Here is a 22,865-nt window from a genome sequence, read left to right on the forward strand (position 1 = left end):
AGTTGTCAACTCATACTCACCATCCAGGATTATCGGAAGACTGATTATGTCATTCAATTTCTAAAAGGATTGAATGAAGTGAACAATACGCTCATGCTCTATCTCTGATTATGCTAATGTATCCACTCCCACACCAATAAGATTTTTTCTTTGCTAATGCCTAATACAAAAAGAGCCAAAAACAATCACTCATTTTGATGAAGACAAATTTGTCGCTTTTCTTTGTTAATGCCCAATGATATGGCCCAAGAAATTGCGGAATCGGTGGATAATGAAGCATTCACCATCTCCATTCAATTTCTATTCATTCTTAAGATAATTATATCAATTTCAATTGACAGTATCTTTGCCCATTTTTATGGAGTGACTTATACCTCGGAAAATTTTAAATTATTCTTAGAAATTTTTTAAGATATATTTTCGAACGCACCATGAGTTATTTTTGTCAAAATTTGGTCAGGAGATTCATCTGCGAATATTGTTGGGATGAATTAGGAGTCCGATCTTCGAAAACTCTTATATCGGATATGCATCTCCGAAAACTTCCCTACATACATCTTGGGCAAAAATATTGTCTAAGTTTGTATTTTTTTTTTAATTTGAAGTCACTTTAATCAGATTAATAGTGCCATAATCCATAATTTGAGTCAAACATTAACATCTCAAAATAAGGTAATGCATTAATTAAAGAAAAACATCTCAAAATATTACGAACATAATTTTCAAAGTATGAAAAATATTAGTAAAACATCCGAAAATACAAAAAAAAAAAAAACATAATTTACTGTGTATGCCTTACCCTAACCCCCTGACTCCTCCTCTGCCACCGGTAACCTAAGACATTACGTGTCTCAGTAAGAGTGGAACGTGGTAGGGAAACCACATCATTGTCACCTCTCTCATACAGCCCATATATTATGCCCTCTCTCGTAATTCGCATAATATTCGAATACATCAGCAATAGAGGTGGTAAAACGGGTTGTCCGCCCCGCCTAAATCTTGCTAAAAAGCAAACGGGACGGACAAGTCCACCATGTAAAATGGACATAAAAATCATGTCTACCCCGTTTTTTTTTTTTATTTTATTTTTATTTTCTTAATAGATTAATAGTCATTTTTACCTTTCAATTAAATTTTTCACAAATAAAGTATCTTTTAAATAAATTTTACCTAAAAAAATATTGCATATATTTACAAATAAATGTACAAAATAAAACCATCAAGAATTTGAATTACTATAATTAACTAAAAAAGAGCGGATCGAGACGACTCAGACGAGCTTAACAAATAGGTGAGGCGGACTTTAGCGGGTAGCGGATTTTGGCGGGAAGAATATACCGCTAAAAATCTAGTATTTTTTTCGAAATTTCTGATACACCCCCTAAATTTTTGATAAAAACGCATATATTTTTGAAAAATAATGACTTTAAACAAGAGTATAATGATAAAAACATATTTTATGAGGGTGTCATGTATAATTTAAAAGGTGGCATGTATAATTCTCTTATATTTAAGGACATTGTTTTCCTTTAAACCATTTTTCCCTTCACATATCACAAAACTCGACACCCTCCTAATGACTTACCCACCACTCCATATATTATCCCTTCATATACTCTTCCTTCTTCTCAATCTACTACCCCTACCAATAACTCCCTTGTTCTACCAACACAACCACAACTTCCGAAACAACCCATCACTCACCCATCCTTCTTATCCTAAGAAAATAAGAAAGAATTTTCAAACCTCCCACATTTCTTCAAGATTACCATTTGAGCTCATTATTGTCAAAACCATTCACTACACACATGCAAGCAACAACAAGAATATACCATTTATGGGTCTCTTCTTCAACATTGATTCAAGTTTTACCTTGATAGGCTTCACTGACTCAGATTGGGGTGCCCCCCAACGACTAGAAGATCAACAACATGCTTCAATATTTACCTTAGCACAAGTCTCATTAGCTAGAAAAGCAAAAAAAACAACAATTGGTCTCAAGATCCTCCTCAGAAGTTGAGTATAGTAGAGCTTTCACAAACACTTAATGTGAATCTCAATGGTTACTATATCTACTAAAGGATTTTTCAATACAACATCTACAACCTATCACCATTTTCTGCGACAACACCAATGTCATTCATATAGTCTCAAACATAGTCTTTTACGAAAAAAACAAACACATTGATATAGATGTTCATCTAGATCATGACAAAAATTTGCTTACACAGACTTTCATTGCAGTTACAAAAAAGTAACTTAATTATGCTGTCAGCTATGCCAGTTCCTACTTTTCAATGTTATCATAAATACTCTCAACAAGGTGAAGCAAGAATCCATCTGCACCATTCCTGGCCACCAGAGAAACTGATACAGGAAGGTCATTATACAATCCTAGCGGTATGCTTACCTGTAAATTGTTCAGAAAAAAATCATATTTAAATAACGAAGAAACAAAGAGTCTTGAGTGTTTCATAAACACACAAATAATAACCTGGCAAAATCCAGAAACTCCAACAATGGACAGAAGACTAAAAGCTCTTGCGCGAAAAATATCTAATTCAGATGAATTTGTTTGTAGTTTAGGTGGAGGCCCCGGAACCGTTGGGATCACGAGAACACCTAAATCCTGAAATTTTCACACAAACTGTAAAACTGACTTATAGACAAACAATGCAGGCCAAGGGGGTGGTGTGTGTGAGAGAAAAAGAATACCCCAAGAAGAGAAGTAAGAGCAGCATGCAACTCCCCTTTTATAGAATGACAAATATCGATACCCTCCCCTGTTGTGCTTAGGGCATCTGATACACGTTCTGAAATTCCGGGACCTAAATCAGGTTTGACTGCATTGATCCATTCACTGTGGTTATTCTTAAATTCATACCTATGTCACAAATAGTAAAATAAGAAAGCATTCAAATCTTAACTAAAGGAAATCTCCGCAATATCTAAAAGATTAGGGATGGATGGAGTAGTGAGCTATACCTCTGAAGCAATCGCATCGCACTTGAAAGTGCAGCAAGTGACGCAATGTTGTATACTTGATTTGTGTTTTCATCAGTCATGAAATGTTTCAAACCCGGAACTTTGGCCTTCACATATTCACCGAGTATTTCACGCCTTAATACATCATCTGCAGCCGCGGATGGATAGATAGATAGATACATCAACAAAAATCATCAGTTTAAATAAAATTGGCCGAAACAACATGTAATTATTATGCTGAATTAATATCAAACATTTACCTCCATACAACTTCTGTACTGCTTTGATGACAGTCTGTGGAACTACATCGTAAGGAACGCTTGAAAGCTGAAAACAATCCTCTGCGATGATAACCTGAGTAGGTCTAACAGGTGTGACCTGTGGAGATTGTAAAAGTACATGTCCAACTCTGCTTAAAATCTTTGGATCCCTAGCAAACCATCCTAGATGTGAATAAGAGAATAAGAAAATCAATCTCGAGAAAAAGAGCTCAACAATTCCGGAGTCCATATTTTCAAGTTCACTAGATATACTCCATGTAACTACGAAGATTGCAGATTATTACCTACAGTATCAAAACTTTGTGCCATAGGAACAACTCCTAATTTTGAGATAGCGCCATGAGATGGACGAAAACCGAAAATCCCACAATACGATGCAGGCACTCTTACACTTCCTCCTGTATCAGTTCCTATAGTTTTAACAAAAAATTCAGATTATTAATCTCATGGAATGGAAGAGTATCCTACCTTTAAAGGAAAAAACATAACAGCACTTTAAATTATCAACTAAGTGGTACTCAAAATAGCTCATGAAATTGAAGAATGACTGACCTAAAGAGAAATCAACAAGCTTTGCACCAACTGCAACAGCAGAACCACTAGAAGATCCTCCAGGAACTCGGTCTTCTGCACAAGGATTTCTCGGTGTTCCATAGTGTATATTTTCTCCATTTATACTGTCAAAACAGAGTACCGCGTTATACAACTAACATAAGTAACATGTTCAACATATGCACAAGCCCGACGATAAAAAATACAAAATACTCATAGAATCATATTTTACCTAATAATCAAACTCTTATAGACAATCTTGTAAGTTAAATAAGCAAATATGCATGTATGCACCCTTGTGATTAGATTCAAACTTACTAAAAAAATCGATAATTCTTTAGAATGGGTGAAAAAATTGACTGACAAAAAACAAAACCTGTAAGCCATTTCATCCATGACAGTTTTACCAACACAAGTGGCACCAGCACTAAGGAGAGCCAAAACTGTTGGAGCAGTAGAAGTAGCAACCTCATGAGTCTTTGCCCAATCAGGATTCCCAAATCCAGCTACATACCCTTTCACATCAAATCTGTTCGACAAAAGCAATCAATATCTTCCATCAATTTCAAGATGTATGGATTCAAATACATGAGTTAATTAAGTATAAGTTCACTTTGAAAGCAGGAAAATTTTGATACTGTGAATTTTACGAAAGTGACATGGTTTACTTACATGTCTTTAACTGCAAAGGTGAGTGAATTCAAAGGAAGATCAATGGAAGAAGAAGTTGGTGGCAAGATGAATCTCTCCATGAATGCTGCATAGTCTGAGGCTGTTTCCATGTCTGTTGCAAAGCTACTGTATTACGTTTACAACCCCCCAGAGATGATATGTAACAGCAGCACCTCTTCACTGGTTTTGTGGGTCAGAAAAAAAACTTACAAGGATTGATTAAGGAGCTTCTCTTGTCAATAGAAGCTTCACTGTTGCTATGATTATTTTGAAGATAGCCAATCAACAAATTTTGATTGGCCAATCCAAAAGGTAGTGACACAGCCACCTTCCATTTTTTTGTCTTTAGCTTTCTATCTTACAAATATGTTGGTTTTTTTTCATATCATTCTATACTTTATTTATTTTGTTTTTACTCATTTTCAATATTTTATTTTTTTTCTCAACACTTAGTTTTCTCTATCTCTGTTTAACCAATGCGTTTATTTTATTTTCTATTTTTACATAAAAGTTTACTCATTTATCACACCAATGATTGAAATTGGAGAAAAGTTAAAAGCTTCACATCACGTAGAGATATGGCTTAACTATCTGAATGAAGAATTGCAATGTAGTTAGAGAGGATCCAAACCCGCAATAGCACTCTTTCGTATATGTAAAATTTACTCCCACACTATTTAGGAGCAATCCAATTATCCAAGAATTACAACAAACAAATGAGAAAGATAGAAATGAAAAGAAAAAAAAAGGAATCTACTCATTTCCATCAGAGTCGTCATCAAATATGTAGAGGTATGGAATCACAGTAGTGCGATCAATCAATTCATTTTGAGAAACTTCAGTGTTTACCCCAGGTGAGCTCCAACCTAAGCGTTGTATGTAAACTGCATCATAAGCTTCAATATTCAATCCTGAAGCAAGAAATAGTTGAATCTCATACACAAATCTGTCTGTTCTTGCTCCCAGAAAAGGCCTGGCTGCTTCAGAGACCGACATCTTGAACTCTTCCTGTTTCTTTTCAGGTTCTGTTGTATGTGGCTTCTGTTCTTTACTGTAGATTAGAGAATTAACAGTAAACAGATCATCACTCTTTGTCATTCTCATATGAGTTAAAGTTAGATTAACTTAAATTGCATGAAGAAACTTACCTTGTCCATAATGGTTTTACCACACCAGAGATATGGTGCACAATGATGTCAACATCCTCATCCTAAAGATTAAGCAAAAGGAGGCATGAGTCAAGAATAAGAGACATTTCAGATTGCATTATTTGAGTTTAGGACAGCTTATAGAAATAGCTTATGACATGCTCATAAGTTGTTTTCAACTTATTTTCATAAGCTTTCCATGATAGCTTATAAAAACAACTTGTGATTTATATTAGAAAAAAAAATCTAACTTTATTGTATCTTTTATCATAGACAAATAGAAATAGCTAATACATAAACATGCATATAATAAGAGCTTAATCAAGTTGTTTATCCAAATAGGGCCTAAGCGTACAAGTTATGAAAGAAAACTATAAGAAAATTTATTTACACAGTTAGGCACATTGCATACAGCGTGCCAAGGAAAATGCAACATAATGTAGTTAGTAAATGAAACGCATTGGTAAGGATGAGAATCATTTAGGCTATGTTTGTTTGAGGTGAAATTGGTAAGAGAGAAGTAGGAGAGAGAGAAGTTGAAGAGAGATATCAAATTTCTCTTGCTTGGTTTGAAAAGAAATTGGAGAGAGAGATTAATTTTGTGTGGACCCCACTGATTTTCTATTTCTTCCCAAAACTGAAGAGAAATAAGAAAACAACACTTTATATTTTCTCAATTCCAATTTTACCCTTATTATTGTTCATAATTATTATAATTGCATTGCATATCAATGCACTGAGAATTTACAGCAACATTCTACAAAATTTCAACTATTTCTATTATGCAAAAAGACTCACGTAACGTTTGTGTTTATTTTGATTTTCTTTAGCATGTATTTTAAATGAAAACAATACTGTGATTACATAGAAGAAGTTTATTGTACAAAGTTTATCCCTTTTTTTAATTGTCTACTTAACATTTTTTTTTCTACAACATTAATTAATAATTTTAAATAAAAACAAATAGTTGAAAAAGGAATAACATAAAATAAATTAAATAATTATATTAATTTTTACTATATTGACATGAATATATTAATACTACTTAACTATATTATATAATTAAAAACTTATTGTTAACTGATTAAGTTTTTTAGTTTTCTGTTTTTATATAATAAACTAAACAAAATTTAATTGATTAATTATATTTAGTTTAATAATGATAAAGTTAAAATTTAAATAAGTTTTTATTCATATAAATATATAAGCTAAATAAAATAAGTTATTTTTTAGATAAAGGGTATTTTCGTCATTCTCAAAATAAACACACTTCTTTCTCTTCTATTTCTCTTCAATTTTAACTATACCAAACAATATACAAAATCTATTCTATTTCTCACCTACTTCTCTCTTCTCACACTCTCTCTCACCTATTTCTCTCTTCACACTTTCTTCCCTCCACCAAACACACCATTACCGTGGAATAAACCATCAATTTAATCCCTAAACTACCATCCTCTCCAATTTAACCCCTACAACAACAACAACATCCAAGGCTTATCCCACTAAGTGGGGTCGGCCACATAGATCAACTTCTTCCATAATGTTCTATTTAGGACCATGCTTCTCTCCAAATTATTAATCTCTAGATCTTTCTTAATAACTTCTCCTGTAGTTTTTCTAGGTCTTCCTCTACCTCTAACTCTTTGACTCCTCTCTACCTCCTCTCTACCTGATCTACTCTCCTTACAATAGAATTTACAGATCTTCTCTCTACATGCCCAAACCACCAAAGTCTATTTTCCGCCCTAAGCTATAAAAATATGATAACTAGTTTAGATACTAAATCGGAGAGAGGGTGATAGTTTGTGGACTAAATTGATGGTTTATCCATGCATGGTGACATGAGAGAGAATGCACAAACAGTACACTTATCAGGAAAACAAACTAACCTGGGTAAGGGCTTGAACTTCCCTTGTTAACCAAGTTTGAAGCCAGTTATTTGGCTGATAATACTTACAAGATTTCCAATAGAGTGATATATTGAATATGTCTTCTAAGAAACCTACAATTATAAGTATAACAAACATTCCACACAAATCAAATAACATACAGATACAAACACATTTAATGATGAATAAAATGTGATAGAATAGATTATAAAAAACCTTGTTGAGTATAATAGCATTGTAACCTATATCTGTGTGCTTTTGATAACACAAAACTGCAATACAAATTACAAAATGAGAATTCTACTAAATTATGAAACTTATATAAAGAAAACTAATTAACAGAGGCATAGTGACTCAGTGAGAGTAGACAACAAACCAATCTTGAACATTGGCATTTATATAATGGCGTTGAAAGGAAGTTCCATCAACTCCATAAATGATAGAAAAATTATCTGTCTGCATAACAAAATCAGCATGGTAAATAAGAGTGTAATAATTAATCGTGAGAGTTGAAGAGTGCGCTGAATAAGCGAACCTTACAAAGGGGGCATTTTACGGAAGAAGGTGGGGTTTGGTGCTTGGAAGAAACGATATTGGTCCAGCGGAGAATGCAATTGAAGCAAAATTTGTGCAAACAATGGTCGAGATAGGAGTCTTGAGTTAAGGATCCGAGACAGATTGGGCAAATGGAATCGTGTGAATTGGTTGCCGATTCATCTTCCATCTTTTCGTGCAGCTCGATCCTTGCTTCTTCTGCTACAGATTTACGATTACAATTAAGTTGTTGTTTGGAGCAGAGAATAGGAGGGATTTTACAAGAGGGGTTTTGAATAGAGAGTTCGATATTTGAGTTTCAACCGGCAAATGTCAATGAGAAAGTAGGAGTTTTGCACATAATAAGAACGATGGATTTTTTTTTTTTAATTTTCCAAACAATAGAAATATCATTTTATTTTATTTTATTATGTTGAGCTTAATCTGGTTCCATCAATCTAAAGAAACCTTGAGGTTATGTTTGGATATCATAAAATCAACGGAGCGGAATGGAGTGGAGTTGAGTGGAATGGAGCGGAATGGAGCAGAACGGGACGAAGATACCATTTCATTGTTTGGAAATTTTAAGACGACAGAACGAAGATACCATTCCATTATTTGGAAATTTTAAGACGAAATAAGATAAGTTGTTCATTCTGCCCAAATCGGAGGGGAAGAAAAATAGTGGTAACTGATGGAATGGAATGAAATCCATACCACTCTATTCTGCTCCGCTCAATCCGTTTTTAAATTATCCAAACAATAAAATATCATTTTATTCTATCTCATTCCGCTCCGCTCCATCTAGTTCCATCAATTCAAACAAAACCTAAAACTATTTTAATTTACATGTTTATTATACTCAATATCGAAATTGTAAAGATGAATTCAGTGTGAGATAGTAATTGCCACTTCAATGCAAACAATGTTGGTTTTTGGAGTAATTTTGTTGTCCTAACTTCCTTTCCTTTCTTAATAATTGTGTCAAACAAAAAATTTAAATGATTTATAGGTATCTTTGTAAAAGAGCTATAGGAGGCGACACCAAAGGAAAGGATATTGCATATCGACCAAAGTGAGATTCTTAGCAGCCTATTTATCACAATGTGCATATATTAATTATAGTGTTCGCATTTTGATTGAATAACTCGCCCACTTCTGAAAATATAGGGAATGACGTGTCCCTATCTAGTAACTTTACGAGAAGGGATGTTAAAGAAGAAATTCACGTTCTCTATGATAATAAGGGAAATAATTGCTCACTTCCTCTCATCTTGATAAGAAAGAATATTGTAACCGTTTTCTTAGGTCACAAGACCCCAATTGCTCACTTCCTCTGATCTTGATAAGAAAGAATATTGTAACCGTTTTCTTAGGTCACAAGACCCCATCTTAAGAGGCTCTTATAAATACCTCAACCTCAACCATAAGGTTGATAGAAGACATTCAATTTACTCAACAATCTCACCGATGCAAAGTTTTTCACTACTTGAGTTTGCCCTAATACCATAACAACCCTAAAACCCTCAAATAACTCTACACAACTAGAGATTGTCATTCATTTTGTTTTTAGCAAATACAATTGGTACTCACTATTGGACTCCGATAAAACTGACATGGAACACCATATCCAAGATGGTGAACAAGAAAATAGTAACTCCGACCGACAACAATACAATGAGGACGCCATACCAGAAATGTGTGCCGCCATGAATGACTTATGTCGCCAAATTCTGACTTTGGAGGACAACTCCTCCACATCCAGCAGAGCAGAAGGAAGTCGGCCGTCATGAGGAGACTGAAGTTCTGGACTCTTGAACCTCTCTCTAGTGAAACATGGGGGAACTAATGCCAGAGAGCTTCAAGTTGCCATCACCAGTCAAGTTTGACGGACGCGGCAACCCCCAAGAGCATGTCGTCTCCAACAACACAGTGATGACAATTACTGGAACCTCCGGTTTCCTGAAATGCAAGGTTCTCTTTAGCACCTTCAGAGACGCAACATTAAGGTGGTACATGAGCCTACAACGACTCTCGATCACCGCCAACTATGACTTAGTAAATAAATTAGCCCATCAGTTTGCGGTCAGCAGACATAGAAACACGTTTGCTACTAGCTTGTTCGACATTCGCCAAGGCACTGCTCAATCTTTGAAGGAATATCTCGCTTGCTTTAATGAGATAGAGCTCCCCATCCAAGAGGGCCGCTTGAAAAAATATGTCAAAAGCGGTTCCACCCAGATCCAAGGTGAATCCAACTCTATAGGGTGAGACACCTCTGGGAGTCCTAGACCCAAGAAAAGCAAGGAACCAAGCAAAGGTGGTGAAGAGAGAGTTGTTCGCCACACCCTTAACATTATAGCAAACATTATAGCAGGAGGTTTTGCTGGAGGTGGGGAGACTAACTCTGCCCACAGGAGGATTCATTGGAGACGGGGAGACTAACTCCATCCGCAGAAGGTACGCAAGTCAAATTTTAACCATCGAGGACTCGTCCACTAGCCGTGACTCTGACGAGAAGAGAACTCCGTGACTCAGCATGCATACATCCACATCCAGACTGAGGTTTTTAACAAGGTAATTTAACATTATTTACGCGCATTTGTGCACTCCAAACCCGAGACATAGGGTAAATAGTTGATGTGGGGTGAGTGGTCATACAACACTTCACAACCCCGTGTCCCTGGAAAGACACAATTTGAAATTACTTTTGAAAAGCTCCCTCGTACCATTGCTTAATACTTAGCAGGTACCTCCACTGTTGATGTTGCTTATGTTTTGTTAGTCCAACGTGAAACCATGATTACAATTTACAACTTTAACAAGAAAATTGGCCAAGCTGCAGGTAACTATGAAGAAATTTAATGATGAACAATAGGCATGAGGTGCATTACAACATAGGTGAGAGGGTGTTAATCAAACAACGAACCCACCATTAAACCTCGGGGACTACCTCACTGTACTCCAAACTGAACAAACGTTTGTTTTTATGGCGTTTTTAAATTCTAGAGAGGATTGGAACAATTATGTACAAACTGCTCTTACTACTGGCATCCAAAATTCATCTGATTTTACACTGCTCAATGATGAAACCCTTCCATAACAATGACTCTGCTCCAATCGCCGTGGCTACACTGCCTCATACGGCCTTGGGCAATCATCCTATATCATCACACCACTAGTCATACTCAATTCTCGATGGATGTTGACTTCTAAACCACGCCTCAAAGTGTTACAATGGCGTGGTGTGCATGCTGATGATACTTCATGGGAAAATTAAGACACTCTCAAAGTTGTGTTATCACCTTGAGGACAAGGTGCTTTCATATGGCATGGAGAATGATAGTACATGGGCTGAATAGAAAATAGCTGAAGTGGCCTAAAATGAGGCCAAGGAAAACCCAGATCACAATGCTAAAATATTTAGAAGACTGCGTCATAGAGAAGTAACAAATGCAGTTAGAAAAGGTTGAGTTGGCAGTTCATCATTAGCTCTATCAAATCTTGCAACAATACTATCTAGATTATTCCTTACTATGCATTTTGTTATTGCAGTTGTTATCTGTAAAACTCTATATGTTTTTCTTAATGAACTAGAATACAATAGTGTATATTGTTGTAATCTGACATTAGAGAAATGCTAGCAGGACCAAAAGAGTATATTGTTGTCATTTCTCTTCTAACATTCATAGAATACGGACAAGCTATACTGGTTTTCTTTTTGAACTAACCGGTTTTAACATGAAGCATATAAATATAGTGGTCAATTTCTTATGAGGCAAAATAATATAAGCTATCAGAGAATAAAGAAAAATCATCATGTTGAGCTAAAGTACTTGTACATGATAATCTATCTCTTCTTCAACTAGTGCATATCTTCATTTGCTTTTGGAGCTTCATTTTGCAAGTATTTAGATTCACGAGTTGCGACTTCATCATTTCAACATCTTTTCTCATCACTTTTATCTCTTGACTCATCTGTCTTTTTTCAATATCTTTGCTTATCCTGATGTTTGTCTGAGTTTTCCTTTGGTAATGAAATCCATTACTCGCCATTGTCCACGACATGTTCACTTGCTCTAGAAGGACAAATTGTGTTGATAGTTTCATGGGAAGCCTATCATTCTTCATCACATGTTTACGCGCTTCTTGTGACAATCTATGGTATTCCAATACACTACACACATTTTCTCTATCTTCTTCTGTCAAATATGGATGTGCCTGCAAAATTTGGTCAAGTCTAAGTTTTCAGCAACCATATAACCATTTAGACAAATGCAAAACAATATGGACTATCTATCATTTTATAATCCGGGTCGGGCGTCAACTCATGCAAAACCTGCTTATAAGGTGAATATCTCTTTACACACACCCTTACGTTCAGGACTGTCATCTGGAGCGTGACCCGAATGAACCAGTAACGGATGGTCCACTATATGCAATATCAAATATTGTGAGTATGTGCAACATTTGATTGTGAGTATACGCAATATCAAATATTGTGAATCGACTGCAAACATAATTGCGACCATATGATTATTACCTTAAGGTACATGTCAATGGCACTATAGAGATTGTCATCACATTCTCTAGCATTTTGTGGCAATGCTTCAACAAGCAATTTGAAACTTTCCACTTTTAGCTTCCGATCCCTCGCAACTTGTGATAGATAACCATCCACCAACTTTCCAACAGTGCGAACTTTTGCTGCAGAATTACTTGACATCCCACAAACATAAGATTGTAACACTTTTACAACAACATCAACATCATACAAGGAATCTTTATCTCCATAATTTTTAACCAAGAGATCTTGAACACAACACTGCTCCAACATCAAAATCACTCTTCTTTCTAACACACACATCAACTCATGATTGATTTTCAACACCATCCCTGCCTTTAACACGTAAAGCAAAAAATTGCAAGAGACGGAATTTTCTTCGGTAGGAAGCATTTTAATCAAACACTCGGTTGTAACTTTATGTAACTGAATTAACTGAATCGTCACGTGTTCATGTTTAGCATTAGGATCAAGTCTAAGTGTGACTTTAGAGAACCATTTTAAAGTCCAAAATTCTATACAAGAGCCTATAATCTCTGATCTCATTCCACGTTTTTTGATCGATTGTATCACATCAATAAAATGATCTATACGTAGAAGCGATACATCTTCAAACCACCAAGCATCAGTTCTAGTTTCAAGTTTCGGAACAGCGCATGCTTTCCAAGCTATTGCCTCTGAACAACGTTTCACTAATTGTAACTCTTTGGCCCAAGGAGAAAGTGATTCACAGCTTTTGAGTATACGAAATGTGTCTTTCCATGAAGTTAAAATTAGAAAACTGAAAAATGATTCTGTTTTTGAAATGAGATTTTCGGTTTCAATATCTTCACTCATTTCTAAGAAATTTGCAGCACAATATAGTGAAGATATGTTTGAGGGTGTCACGTCGAATTTCCAACCATAACAGAATTTAACAACTAACTCAAATGTTTTTCTACCACCTGGAAGATTGTCTATTTGAATAGTATCAATCCTACTATGTTCTTCGTTGTTGCTTCTTCTCTGAAAGACAAGTCTGTTCAAATATTCACTTCTTGAGACCATGGCAAGCTGAAAAATCAAGAAATTGATCAAAACTTTATAAAAAATCGCTAAAAGCAAAGATGATACATAACTAAATTAAGATAAGATACATATATATAATGAAGCTATCTTATGAAGATGTGAAGGTGGAAAAATAATAGTCACCTTATGCAAGTGAAAGGTGGAATCACCAACTTGTATGATTAAATCATTGACAGAACTAGCCCTAGCAAACCTGCATCAAACAAATGAAACTTGTTACGCAAGAAACTAATGAAGAAATCGCAAGCCTATGAAATAACTAGTATACTATGTTTCAATTTTGGCATGATGATTAGGAGGTGAAAAATGTTTACCAGTTTTGGTTTTTCCGTTTTAAGGAATCAGCCACTATAGGAACATTAACTGGTAGAACAACACATCGGTTAAGCTTCCCTTCACTCAAGACACTTTTAGAATCAAGAGTTTTCATGGTTGCTTTATGAAGACCAGGAAACTTAGCTAGTGGCGAAGAATGGTTAGATACATAAATTGAATTGTGGAAATGAATATATATAGACAGAAAAAGTGTCCAACTTTTAGATGTGTCAAATCCTTCATGAATTATTGTGTTTGAGGCATTGAAGAGGGTTTGTTACCTTTTTCTATCTTGTGTCATTTTTGTGTAACTATTGGAATTAATGATGCAGATAGTGAATGTTGCATTCTCCTCATCCACATAGTAGTACAACCCTTTATCATCAGCATCGCATTCATCAATTAAGAAGGTGTTACCCAAGCTGTATCAAAGCAATAACCCATCTCAAGCTGTATCAAAATTGATTCTAGCCTTATGATTTTGTGGTCAGGAAACTTGCTATTGCTAAAGCTTTTAAATTTTATGTTGACTGGGCATAGAAATTAAAGTAATGTGAGACTTTAATATGTTTTCTAACAAAAATAATTTTAATTTTTATTTTAATTTTATATTGACCGGATATAGATAAAGTTTATATAAATGAATCCTCTTAAAAATTATATTTATAGACTTAGGAGATACAATATTGTTATTCATAAGTCTTTGGACTATATGTAAAAGATCAATTGTTTCTCGTGTTAGAAAATCAAAATTGTCAAAAGCAAATGGTATAAAAGCATGTTAATTATCGAAACACAAGATTTGATCTTAATCACTTTTTAACTTTCGTTTGAAAAAATTATCTTATTTTATACTGATACTCCTCATTGCTGATGAAATAAAATTCTATTATATTGTTGAGACTAATCATTCTTTTTTATTGTTTGCTTTGAGTTCTTTTTAAATTTTGGGTTGAAACAATTATGAAGGACATTCGTATTATGAGAAATGCTAGCAACACTCTCTTTTCAACACTCTCTCCAACACTCACCTTCTTATTGGTTAGAACATGTGTGGGCCCTACCACTTTATGTGGGATCCATTTTTAAAGTGAGGGACCCACACATGTTCTAACCAATAAGAAAGTGAGTGTTGGAGAGAGTGTTGAAAAGAGAGTGTTGCTAGCACTCCTCTTCATATTATTGATAGAATTTTATCATCTATCACCTCAAATTTGTCTTACTTTAAAAAAGCTTAATATTTAACATTATGTACCCGACACTCCTCAAACTCAATGAAAAAATTATAATATTTTTATAAAAATTTTCACCATTTTCAAAATTCACTCGAATTTTGCTCAAATTTCAAAATTTCTCTAGCGATACTGAAAATTTACGAAATCTACCGTAAATTGTTGGAAAAGTGAGTTATTTACCAGAAATTAAGGAATTGTCGAGAATTTTTACCTGAAATTATAGAATTTCCTGAAGTTTTTACTAGGAATTATGGAATTTCAAAAAAATTATTGGAAATTATGAAATTTCCGAAATTTTTGGAAACCATTTTACCGGAATTTTCATAATTTTCGGTAGTTCAAAAACAATTGAAATTTTCCGTAAATTAAAGAATTTGTGGTAGTACTAACTTAGAAACTTGGAAATCGATTGTAATTCACTGATTTTTGTCATTTTATCATTTTGCAGTAGGGATTAAGCGGAATGACAAGACCATTGCCGACAGGATCACTTATAGAGCGGAAGCCCGGGCAAGGAATCATGTGGCAGAGTCTTCCTAGCCTCCGACGAAATAATCTCCACATGACAGTTAAATCCTCATTGGTCTTCAACTCAATAAGGTTGTATTTCGTCCTTCCATCAGTATCAATCAAATCTTCACGAAACTCGATCTTTCTCACCTTTCTGTTATCGGTATCAAGCAACAATTCATTCAACTTAAATGTCAAGTTGGCGAGAGATGTAGTGTCATCCGCAAGACGGAACTCAATAGGATGTTTATCTCCGTTGAAGTACACTTCTGCCTTAATAAAAAAGTAAGGAAGAGGCATTTGAGATGTTTTTCTCTCAACAACAAATGACCCATATTTATACAATTTTGGATTCATTTTAGACCATAGAAAATTGTCGGTGTAATCGCAGCCATATAAAATTATCGAAAAAATCCTGATCGTTGAAAATTTTGAGTTACAAAACTACCAAAAATTTCAACTTAGCACTAAATTTCTGGTATAAAATGTCAAATTTTGAAAAATCTGGAATAAATTGTTACTCACCAAAAATTTCAAATAAATCGAAAATTTCGTGGGTACTGGAAATTTTGTTCGAACAATTGATTCCATTATGACCATGGGCACCTTTGGCATTATCAAAATACGGGGGTGCCAGGTACAATTTGGGGGATGGAAAGTTAAATCCTCCTATTGTATGTGGTTGGTTTTGCTTCAAATTTTCGATAAGGCGGAGACGGGTGGGCCTGCAAGGTTATCATTGCAACGCCCAAGTCAGTGAGGGAATGAAGAATAGTGTGAGAGTGAGAATGAATTTAAATACCTTAAATGATGTGCATTAGCCCTTAAATAGCATGAGAATTTAAAATCGTCTGTGTATAACACGTCGAGTTACACGCGTTGTCGCCTGATTAGATCTGACGGTGAGAGATGTGTTCAAGGATAGAATCGTATGCCCTTGATTGGAGTGAAGGTCCACCAATTCCATGCGCCTTTCTAATTGGCGCTCGTTCTTGGGCCTTTTATCACGGGACTTGTGAGTGGTCTAAAACACTTTCCCCCTAAGCCCTTGTTCCTACTTCGTAGAATGAGGGCTTCGTCGTGTGTGCCTCCAAACCGGCTTCCAGTAGTAAGTGAATAATTTTGACGAGGCGTCACTAACATTGGAAACAGACGTATTAAATTTCTTTTTCGTGATTAGCAATGTTTCGTAGGGAAGTCTTGACATGTGTCCCTACATCTAACAGTAATGATGCCTCTTAGCACTAAGATACTTAAGCGTTCTTGAATAATTCATAATGAGATCTCGATTGGTGGTGGTGTGGTTCATAACTCTCAACGTAATAGATTACACGATTCATTTATGTTGAGACACACATAAGGAAATATGAAACTATTATCTCCTCTTTTTCGCCATTTTTGAACTTTGGATGCTCTGTTAGAACATGAAATGTTCTGATCATATTTTCTAGTTTTGATGATAACATTAGGAATGAATTTTGTATAAGACAATGTGGTACTCTAATAAACTACGTTTTCCATTTCAGAAAAAGTATAAAAGAGTATGCAACATTTCATCCTTCAGATGCTCTGACTCAGATGTTCTGGATGGCATCATCAGAACATGATCTTGAAGACACCAGAAGATGGTCTTGAAGTTTTCAGATCATGACAAGCAGAAGCAAGTTCTGAAGCTCTAAAGGTATCACGCTCTAAAGAACTTCCAAAGACTGAAGCGTTGAAGTTCTAATACTGCACCAAACGCTGGAAACTCTAATATTCAAAGAGACTTGCAAAGTCTGAGTCTAGAAGAAAGCAAATGATGAAAAGACTAAATAGACCAGTCTGTCTGTCTGACAAAAGGAACGTTGGAAGTATGGCTACAAAAAGAAAAATCAGAAGTAGCAGTTATTGCAAGGCTCGAGGTAGTTGACAAAAGTGTGAAACATTAAATGCAACGTTGTACTGTACACGCAAAGCATTAAATGCAGAACTGTTCAACGGTCATATTCTCATGCCTATAAAAGGAAGATGTCAGCAAGGAAAAATGTTAGAAAGCATACATTCATTTTTCATATACTCGTCATCTGACTCTGAACCTTTCTCACGCTAAAAGCTCAAGAACAAAGAAGCAATCTTCATCTTCAAGCTCACATACTTTTGTATACTTAGTGAGATTTAGAACTTAAGCTTAAGAGAAAAATCACTTGGTGATTACAGCTTTATTAGAAGCAGCTTTAATCTCTTGTAATTGATTATATCTTTGTAAAGAAAAATTCCTTGAGTGATCAAGTTGTGATCTGTAGACTCAAGAAGACTTAGAGGTTAATCTAAGTGGAGAACCATTGTAATCATTTTTTATTAGTGGATTAAAACCTCAGTGGAGGTAAATCACCTGTGAGGGTGGACTGGAGGTAGTTTGAGTTCAAACGAATCAGGATAAAAATAATTGTGTTCATTATTTTTATCTGCCAAAAAGAAACAACCTTTATTCAATCCCCCGCTTTCTAAGTGTTTTTCACTCCTTCATGCTCTTCTTCTTTTGTGTCTGCAACTTCTTCTATTTCTGCCAATCTTTCTACATCACTCTTTATCTTTGACATAGTTATGCCACTTCTTTTTAGTGGAGCCTACAACTCGTGGGTCATCAAATTCATCTCTTCGAGGTAACACTTAAATCCTTCTTTCTTTCCTATTTTCTTTGCTTTGTTTGGGTTTCTGGAAATGAGATTCGGGTTTTATGGGGAAAAATTGATATTAATTGTGGAACGTTAAGTGATAATATTCTCTCAAAGAAGAATCCATGGCTTTTATGAAGGAAAATTGCAATCTAAAATGCAGTAGAAATTAAAATTTTCCTTTAGTGATCCTTACGAATGGGCATGATCAGTGATAGAAACGGTTACCTTTTATGGCGATTGAAACCTTTGATGCCGAATCGAAGGAGTGATCATGAGTGTTGATGAAGAACAACGCCTCTACTCAGTCCACACAAACAGATCCCTTCAGTCTCAGTGCTAGATGATACGAATAAAGGCTTTGAGTGAGAGAGAAGAAAATATGCCTAGGATTTCTCAGACCGAATTTTCATCAAACGAAATGCTTCAGCACAAGGGTTCTATTTAAAGAACCACTTGTGTGGGCTACAAGTTAAAATCCCAATTAAGACTGCAAGCTTAAAGCCCAATTAAGTCGTATATCACTTAAACATGTGGTACCTTACCACATTCCGAATTCACTTGAGTACACCGTACCTTACGATGTTCCTTATTTACTTCGTCTCTCATCAACCCGTCCTTATGTGTGTGACCCTGTAGGTTTTCGCGACGTTGGAAATTATATTAAATCACACATTTAACATAATAAATAGTGAGCAATATCTAGCAACACATCACTGCTACCCAAGTCATGAAAATGTCATGTGATCTGACAAAAACCTTTTTGTGATAATGCTTATGTGTACAATCACTCTTTTGCCCTTATGTCTATATTGAACACAAGGCATAGACCGTGTCATCCTTGTCCAGTTTAATATTGAGTCCTTAGACATTTATCCTATTATGCAGGATGGGCAAATTCCATCTAGGTCATTCATGTCCCTCAGCATGTTTTGTGAAGTACCCATCAACTGTCTTTATGGTCATCTAGTTACGGACAACGTTTGATCAGCAATAAAGCACTTGACTCTACATCTAGGATCCATAGTAGTTTCAGGTCGAAGGGTGATATACATCACTTATCACCATGAGAATAACTTATGACACTTTGCATAACATTCTATGTAGTATTCTCATAGCGGGTCAATTCAGTATAAATTACTCTTAATATTTATACCTATGTCAAAACTTGATAACTCATTATCCATGATCCATGAGATGTGATCATCAGTCTATCTTTATAACAGTCTTGATGCTTTAATGTTATCCCGCTTCACAATAAAGCTCAAATATGGATACTTTAAGAATAATGTCCTTATGTTTAATGGGATCTCAAGATTAAGTCGCACTTAACATTTCATTAAACAAACTTAACTATTCTAGGGACTTTATTATTTTGGAAAAACAAACATAATAAAGAAATGCCTTTTATTATTAATAAATAATTCGATACAAGTACCAAAAGTATTGGCCTCTAGGGCTTACACCAACATTTTAGTATTCTTTGTTTTGTATTTTGGTGAATTTCCTCGTCATAGGAAAACTTAAGTGGGAGTGCAAAGTTTGTCTTTATATCAACCATGTGTTTCTACATACTGTCATATCTTTTATGTGTTGGCATCCTCTTTAGAATGGGAAATTCTCAATTCAGAGACTGAAAGGCGTGAGTGGATCAGGAGACGTTGGATATCGTATTTGCCTTTGTTAGCGAGGGCGGTGTGGATTACACCTTTACTAAAGTAGGCCCCTTCTCACAATAGGAAATGCTTCCCCACAAAAAAGGATAAGAGATATGCAACACATGCGATGGGTGTGTCATTTCTCTCCATGAATGCTTGTTTTCTTTGATATGTTTCTATCTTCCCTTTAACGACTTTGACGTGGTCGTTCTAAATCATCTGGAAATTTCTCCTTCACAATTGCACTAGGTGAATCAGGGTTATATAAAAGTCTTCTAGTACTTGTCTGAATACAAGAAAGGAGTGTCGTCCTTGACCCTCTTCTTCCACCTCTTTAAAGTCCAACAGAGTTCTACCAATTCATCTTGGGGTCAATGTCTGGTCTCTCTTAGACATAGTACCAAGATGTTTGAGGTTTATTTAGAGAGTGTGAAGAACTTCAAAGACCAGTATTACCCCGTGATGTGTTGCAAGGCCGCAAGTGTTCGACAATGTGAAGTAATATAGTAAGATCGAACCCACAGGAAGATGAGTTTGAATATTGATTTTTATCGTAACGTTGTGCAGCTAAAGCGATCGAATATTCAGAGATTTAGTGGAAATGGAATAAAATTAACAATAACAAATCTCTTTCCTTAGATTTAGTTTCGACCAATTAATTATATTGCAAGTCATAAAAAAATAATTACAAATTACCTAAAATTAATTATTGTAAATCTCATGTTATTAAAATTTGAATTCAAATTAAAAGCATGAAAACAAAAACAAAAACAAAAATGAAATGGAAAAATTAATGAATAAAATTTTAAAATAAAGGATCAAAATTTTGAAAAATGAAAATAAAGAGAAAAACTGCATTTAACCTATGACTATTTTGAAGTGATATTATTCAATTTGAAAGAGCAGAAGCACAGGAAACACCACTTTCTTGGTTTTCTTCTGCACTCACTAACGGTCACAACATCACAAGCACTATGGTGAAACTCAAACCCTACATTTCCAGAACCCAATCCCTTCCTTCAATTTCAAATCACACATTTCAATTTCCACTCCCCAAAACCACCATCGAATCTCGTCTCCGCAATCCCAAATCGTTCCCCATTTTGCAATCCCATCCACCTCCACAACACCAACAAATCGTCTGCGCTGGGAGGCGAGGTTGGTCCCAATCATCAAATCGAAAGATCCTTCAACTTGCTTCCACGCTCGCATTCAATCTCAAGATCCTACCGGAGCCATTGAATTCAATCGTCGGTGAAATTGCACGAAGCAATTCGAATGAGCATCGGATTCTGAACAGTCTAATCGGTGGCTGGAGAGGGAAATCGAGGAAGAAGAGGAATGGGAAGAGGCTTTTGTTCCCCATTTGTGTGTTGTTATGTGTTGCAGGTTTTTGGGCATTTAGGGTTTCAGAATTGGACATGTTTCTGAGGGCATTGTTCTTTTGTATTATTGGGGTTTCTTCAATTACATTGTTCAAAAATAAAGCAATAAAGGAGTGGTTTTTAGGGTTTTCTTTTGGGGTTGTTTTGATGATGAGTTTCAGATTGGGAAAAGAAGATATAAAATTTTGGGTTCAGAAGCTAAGAACTTGTTCTCCTGTTGCACAAATTGCAATGAGGAATAGAAATAGAAAATGGAGATTATCGAAATGAGAGCTTTTTCTTTCTTTCTTTCTTCACATTGTTAGTTGATTCAATTCAGCCACCAAAGGATTGTTTGTATGGTTGCTGATTCTTGTACTGCCAAATGATACTTGAAAATTGTTGAAGCAATGATAATTCTCTCTCTGTTACTACTGCTCCCAAAAATTGAACTTAACTACAATGCTAGGCTTTTGAGTGGTCACGGTCTCATATTATTGAGTAAAATCCTCCTTGAGGTTATTGACTTTCTTGTAAATTCAGAGTTATATCATCCTTGTTAATTCTTGCATTTTCATGAAATGAGGACAAGGGTCACCCAATATAACTTGTTTTCATAGGTCGATAACATGCTTGCTTTAGTTGCTTAATGAGAACAATGTTTGATACTGTATGCTTGTTTGCAAAGCAAAAAACTTGGCCACCTAGTTAACTTAGGTGTCGGGACTTAGGAGACCTTAATAGGTGAGACCTCGGGTTATTTGCCCGTTAGGTTATTTTGTGGAGTAAAAAAACCCCTTATTTCAAAGTTTTTTTTATGACTCTCCAAAGTTTTTTTTATTGTTATTAATATTTGCGGGGTTATTTTTTCCGGTGGTCAATAACCCCACTAAATGGTTAAAAGCGGAAAAGCTTGCTCTCGTAGGTAAGAGACCTACTAAAGTCTTTCACTGTAGTCTGAGCCGTTAACTTAAAACTTATATATTTTTATGGTTCCTTAACTTATTTGATAGACTCAACTTTTAAAATTGGAAATTATACCATTTAATTTAACAGAATTAATCTGAGTTAGTCATTTTCATTACCTGCATTATGTCAACCTATCCTAATGTATACCTGGACTTGACCTGGTTAAGAGTTCATTATTTGAAGATTGTTTTGGCCGGACAAACCGATCTAATAGGATTGGTCTAGTTCAAAGAGTCCAATCTAGAATACTCGGGACTGATAAATTGGTAGATACTTGCTACAAAACCACACAACATAGTCGAGTAACAATCTCACCAGAGTTGTCATATCCAATCTAATGACTCCTCGTGTTTCAAGTCATGCATCGTTGGTAGTGGTTTCAATCGTCATCCATATATAAGTGTAGTTACACACCATAAACAAGTATCATTCATCCGATCTTTTAAGTTTCACTTCTCTCA

General features: G+C 35.2%; 3 protein-coding genes across 3 annotated transcripts; all 3 read right to left on the reverse strand.

Moving 5' to 3' along the window:
- Window positions 1-1,227: 1,227 nt before the first annotated feature.
- LOC131644099 (amidase 1-like) lies at window positions 1,228-4,838 on the reverse strand. Its single transcript, XM_058914494.1, has 9 exons — window positions 4,491-4,838; window positions 4,195-4,347; window positions 3,819-3,943; window positions 3,551-3,676; window positions 3,246-3,428; window positions 2,986-3,133; window positions 2,716-2,884; window positions 2,495-2,629; window positions 1,228-2,410 (listed from the first exon to the last, which is right to left on the reverse strand). Exons 1-9 carry the CDS (start codon window positions 4,598-4,600, stop codon window positions 2,288-2,290), a joined length of 1,272 nt encoding a protein of 423 aa, XP_058770477.1. The 5' UTR covers window positions 4,601-4,838; the 3' UTR covers window positions 1,228-2,287.
- Window positions 4,839-5,061: 223 nt separating this feature from the next.
- Window positions 5,062-8,409, reverse strand: LOC131644100 (uncharacterized). Its single transcript, XM_058914496.1, has 6 exons — window positions 8,066-8,409; window positions 7,907-7,986; window positions 7,747-7,802; window positions 7,531-7,643; window positions 5,639-5,700; window positions 5,062-5,541 (listed from the first exon to the last, which is right to left on the reverse strand). The coding sequence occupies exons 1-6, from the start codon at window positions 8,252-8,254 to the stop codon at window positions 5,244-5,246; spliced, it is 798 nt and encodes a 265-aa protein (XP_058770479.1). The 5' UTR covers window positions 8,255-8,409; the 3' UTR covers window positions 5,062-5,243.
- Window positions 8,410-11,705: 3,296 nt separating this feature from the next.
- On the reverse strand, window positions 11,706-14,555 carry LOC131616201 (root phototropism protein 3-like). The gene is made up of 4 exons (XM_058887472.1): window positions 14,011-14,555; window positions 13,820-13,889; window positions 12,608-13,681; window positions 11,706-12,285 (listed from the first exon to the last, which is right to left on the reverse strand). Exons 1-4 carry the CDS (start codon window positions 14,124-14,126, stop codon window positions 11,926-11,928), a joined length of 1,620 nt encoding a protein of 539 aa, XP_058743455.1. The 5' UTR covers window positions 14,127-14,555; the 3' UTR covers window positions 11,706-11,925.
- Between the last annotated feature and the right edge of the window lie 8,310 nt (window positions 14,556-22,865).

Source organism: Vicia villosa, linkage group LG1 (genome assembly GCF_029867415.1).
Source record: "Vicia villosa cultivar HV-30 ecotype Madison, WI linkage group LG1, Vvil1.0, whole genome shotgun sequence".
NCBI classification, from domain to species: domain Eukaryota; kingdom Viridiplantae; phylum Streptophyta; class Magnoliopsida; order Fabales; family Fabaceae; genus Vicia; species Vicia villosa.

What these genes read in the sequence shown, in the direction of transcription:
- LOC131644099 (XM_058914494.1), bottom strand. Translation starts at nt 4,600, where the DNA reads ATGGAAACAGCCTCAGACTATGCAGCATTCATGGAGAGATTCATCTTG. An exon ending in GCTTGTTGATTTCTCTTTAG is followed by an intron (nt 3,677 to 3,818) that starts GTCAGTCATTCT and finishes TTAAAACTATAG; the next exon opens with GAACTGATACAGGAGGAAGT. An exon ending in AGTACAGAAGTTGTATGGAG is followed by an intron (nt 3,134 to 3,245) that starts GTAAATGTTTGA and finishes CCGCGGCTGCAG; the next exon opens with ATGATGTATTAAGGCGTGAA.
- LOC131644100 (XM_058914496.1), bottom strand. Translation starts at nt 8,254, where the DNA reads ATGGAAGATGAATCGGCAACCAATTCACACGATTCCATTTGCCCAATC. An exon ending in TAAAATGCCCCCTTTGTAAG is followed by an intron (nt 7,987 to 8,065) that starts GTTCGCTTATTC and finishes TTTGTTATGCAG; the next exon opens with ACAGATAATTTTTCTATCAT. An exon ending in AATGCCAATGTTCAAGATTG is followed by an intron (nt 7,803 to 7,906) that starts GTTTGTTGTCTA and finishes TTTGTATTGCAG; the next exon opens with TTTTGTGTTATCAAAAGCAC.
- LOC131616201 (XM_058887472.1), bottom strand. Translation starts at nt 14,126, where the DNA reads ATGAAAACTCTTGATTCTAAAAGTGTCTTGAGTGAAGGGAAGCTTAAC. An exon ending in CCACCTTTCACTTGCATAAG is followed by an intron (nt 13,682 to 13,819) that starts GTGACTATTATT and finishes TTGATTTTTCAG; the next exon opens with CTTGCCATGGTCTCAAGAAG. An exon ending in CCATTGACATGTACCTTAAG is followed by an intron (nt 12,286 to 12,607) that starts GTAATAATCATA and finishes CAAATTTTGCAG; the next exon opens with GCACATCCATATTTGACAGA.